The sequence below is a fragment of the Neomonachus schauinslandi genome, chromosome 5 (genome assembly GCF_002201575.2).
Source record: "Neomonachus schauinslandi chromosome 5, ASM220157v2, whole genome shotgun sequence".
NCBI classification, from domain to species: domain Eukaryota; kingdom Metazoa; phylum Chordata; class Mammalia; order Carnivora; family Phocidae; genus Neomonachus; species Neomonachus schauinslandi.
This window is the reverse complement of record NC_058407.1, coordinates 144180301-144184141: the sequence shown is the minus strand read 5'-3', so window position 1 is coordinate 144184141 and position 3841 is coordinate 144180301. Positions and strand designations below refer to the sequence as shown.

The window sequence follows — 3841 nt, the reverse complement described above, 5'->3', positions numbered from 1 at the left end:
AAAAAAAAAAAAATAAATAAATAAATAAAACCCCATCCCTGTCCATAGCCAATTTTCTCCATTTCTCATGCAAATATCTTTTATAGCTGGTTTTCCCTAAAACAGTATTCAATCACAATTTACACTTTGCATTTAGTTATTGCCCCTTCGGTTTTTTTTTTTTTAATCCTAGAAGTTGACTCCAGTGGCTCAAATACCCTTTCTTGCTTTAAAACATTCTTTTTAAATTAAAAAAGTGGGGGGCGGGGGAGTAGATTCAAAGGGAAAGCAACCAAGGCAATCACAGATGTGGGAAATTATGCAGGTGACACAGCAATAACTGGTGTGGAAAACTACGCCTGCTGCAAAGGGGTCAAAACAGGAAGGCTCCCTCTCCAACCCAACGTTCTGCCTCATCAAAAAGCATCAAACGGCAGCAACATGCAAAGCCATGGACTGGGATGCTGGGTGGAATAGGTGTAAACCCCAGTCTCCCACCTCGTATCTATGTGACCTGGGGGAAAGCACTTCACTTCTCTGGACCTGTTTCTTTAGCTATATTCTCACCTTGCAGGTTTCCTGGGGTGTAAAGAACTGAGCAGAGTCCGTGGGCCACAGCAGTTGTTAATTCCTTGTGTTGGGGTTGGTTTCAGGCGTTTGGCCCAAACCTGCCCATAACCCCTGACCTCCTACAGGAGCTGTTCCTACCTGGGTAGGTGTGTGCACTAGCCGTGTGTCCTAGGCATGTCATGAAACCTCTCAGGCCTCTATTTCTTCAACTGGAAAATGGCATCATCATAACCCAGGCTGTCCTCATAGTTTGAGCACACATAACTGGAGCTCCTACATTTAAGGACTTGCCATGTGGAAGCCAAAATTGTACTTACACAAAAAATTTTTGTGAAAAAGCTGACCCCTTGTTAAATTAGTCTCCATGCTGGCTCCCCCACTTGACACTAGAAGCCAGCACAGAGCAAGTGGGTTGTAAAGTGAGGCTGTGAATCTAGTAAAATGATGCAGAATTTCATGGTGCCGGTGAAAGTGACAGAGGAGAAATGCTCCATCCTGAGGCAAAAGCCCTCAACCAATGAGGACTGGAAAAATTAGGCTGCATCCAAAAAGAAACTAAATGTCTCAAAGATAGGTGTGGTTCTCCCAGGACTGAAACATGTCCTAGGGGAAAACTGAGGACTTCTTACATATAGTTTTGGGGGAAAAAAAAATCGTCTGTGATGACGCTATGAAAGTCAAACAAGAACCAAAGGATGCTGTTTCTTGTTATAGGACAATTTTGATGGAAAAATTACATCCTACAGATAAGCATAATATTACCATTGCACACCAACTTTTCTTAAATATAGACAAAAACAAAACTCAAATTCTTCATTTCTAGCTCAATTTTCAGTTTTAAAATTCAAACTGCCCAGGCTTCCTAGAAATGTACCCTACAACTGAGTACCAGGAGTTGGAATCCCTTTAGAGGGCTTCTCCTAGGATCAGGTTATCTGGGAACAGAGGTCTCTTGTACCTACCTCCAGACCTGTGTGAGGATTAAATGAGACAATGATCAGTTTTAGAGTTCAGGACATAGTAAATGGATAATAAATAACAAAAGTGAGTACTGATCATTGTAGCGTTAATAATTATTATTTGAGAGAGAGGGAGCAAGAGCACAAGTGTGGGGAGAGGCAGAGGGAGAGACTCCCCACTGAGCAGGGAGCGCAACGTGGGGCTTGATCCCAGAACCCTGGGATCTTGGCCTGAGCCGAAGGCGCTTAACTGGCTGAGCCACCCAGGTACCCCAAATAATAATTATTATTGAAGAGTGTGCTGGAAGATAGAAAAAGGCAACAGTTTTTCTACTTACGAATAGCTGACTCAGAGTCTCTGTCTGGGAATGCTACAACTGGATGCGTTTCAGTCCCGTCTCCTCACTGGAGAAGAGGGAAAGAACACCCAGACTGCAGATGGTACCCCCCTCGCACCTCCATCACTAGGGTTTGAGTGCATTGGCTCTCTAAAGCCGTGGGGGCCAGACTGACGCTCTCAGCCTTTCTCCCCTAGGGTTCCCCTCCAAAAGCAGTTTGCTGGGATCTGAGGATTGAAATACAGCCCCGCCTCCCAGGCTTTCCCTCTTTCAGGTGTCACTCTACCCACTCATTCAACAATGGGGATTTGGGCGAAGTTCTGTGACAGTTTGTGTCCAGGCGCGGGATAATGCAGGGCAGGGTATGAAGACTGGGAAGCTGGAGGGACCGCGGTCCAGGGGCGCGGGGGCGGCGCGCAGAGTTGGGAGTCAGGGGCTCCAGGACCTCCTCCCCTCCCGGGGCTCCTCTTTCTGTCTTGCCGCCTCCCTGAACGCCTCTCAAAAGGCATTTACAGTTCGGCCTCGTCCTCCCTTCTTAATCCTGAACCGAGGGGGCTGCTTGGACCCCGGACAGAAACCCACATGACAAGGCTCTTTCTCCCACCACCATTGCTCGACAGGGGACACTGAGGCCAAGTGGGGACTAGGGCTTCAGGTCGGTGGGGGCCCGGTTTCAAGGTTAGGCTCGCTGCCAGGAGGCTCCCTGCACTCTCCCCATCCTGCCGCCTCTCGCTAGAGCTTACCTGCCGTGTGCTGCAGGATAGAGCCCGGCCGAGCCCTCTAGCCGCTGGTGTCAGGCGGCCGCCATAGTAGGCGGTCTGCGCAGGCGCGGACACGCCCCCTCTGCGCGCGCCCTCCGGCGCCGCGCCGTGGCCACGCCCACCTGCCCGAGGTGCCTTGGCGGCGGGCTCCTCAGTACTTTTCCTTAACAAGAAGCTGTGGGACCTTGGTCCCTCGTATTTTGTGCCTTTCGCCATTCACGAGGCCTGACACAGACCTGCCATGTCGGGCCATGAGGGTCCTACCGTAAGTTATGACCCAGCGGCAATCCTACTTTGGGGTCACCTCTTCCAGGAGCCTTCCTTGAGTCCCCCTTCTCCTGCTCACGTTGACCAGTGTCTGGGCTCTCCGCATCAGAGCACCTGTGGCTCTGGTTGTCAAGACATGTTTACCTGTCTCCATCACTAGGATTTTAGTGCATTGGGGGTAGAAGAAGCTGCAGGGTCACATCTGCAACCCAGGCTGGACTTCTCCGAAGCCAAAAGGGGAAATAGAATAATGCTTGTAAAGCAGTTAGCATCATCCTTGGCATGCTGTGAGCACCCGAAAAATGGCAACTGTACTTATAAGTTATATACATATATATTTTTTTTTGAGGAGAAGCTTTTATTTTTTAAATTTATTTTTATCTTTTTCATCATTATAAGTGTACTCTTTTTTTTCTTTTAAGATTTTATTTATTTGACAGAGAGAGAGAGCAGGAACACAAGCAGGGGGAGTGGGAGAGGGAGAAGCAGGCTTCCCGAGGAGCAGGGAGCCCGATGTGGGGCTCGATCCCAGGACCCTGGGACCATGACCTGAGCCGAAGGCAGATGCTTAACGACTGAGCCACCTAGGCGCCCCTATAAGTGTACTCTTTAATCCCCACCCCCCACCACCCACCTCCCCTCTGGTAACAATCAATTTGTTCTCTGTAGTTAAGAGTCTGTTGCTTGGTTTCCCTCTCTCTCTCTGTTTTTCTTTTGCTCATTTATTTTGTTTCTTTTTTTTTTTTTTAAAGATTTTATTTATTTATTTGAGAGAGAGAGAATGAGACAGAGAGAACACCTGAGAGGGGATAGGGTCAGAGGACGAAGCAGACTCCCTGCCGAGCAGGAAGCCCGATGCGGGACTCGATCCAGGGACTCCAGGATCATGACCTGAGCTGAAGGCAGTCGCCTAACCAACTGAGCCACCCAGCCGCCCTCATTTATTTTGTTTCTTAAATGCTACATA

At 48.7% G+C, this 3841-nt stretch overlaps 1 protein-coding gene across 1 annotated transcript in view; it reads right to left on the bottom strand.

Moving 5' to 3' along the window:
• The window catches only part of METTL22 (methyltransferase 22, Kin17 lysine), a 7806-nt gene extending 4956 nt beyond the window's left edge, over window positions 1–2850 (bottom strand). The window contains exon 1 of the mRNA XM_044915260.1: window positions 2844–2850. Within this exon, the coding sequence (XP_044771195.1) occupies window positions 2844–2850 (7 nt within the window). The remainder of the gene's footprint in view (window positions 1–2843) is intronic.
• Between the last annotated feature and the right edge of the window lie 991 nt (window positions 2851–3841).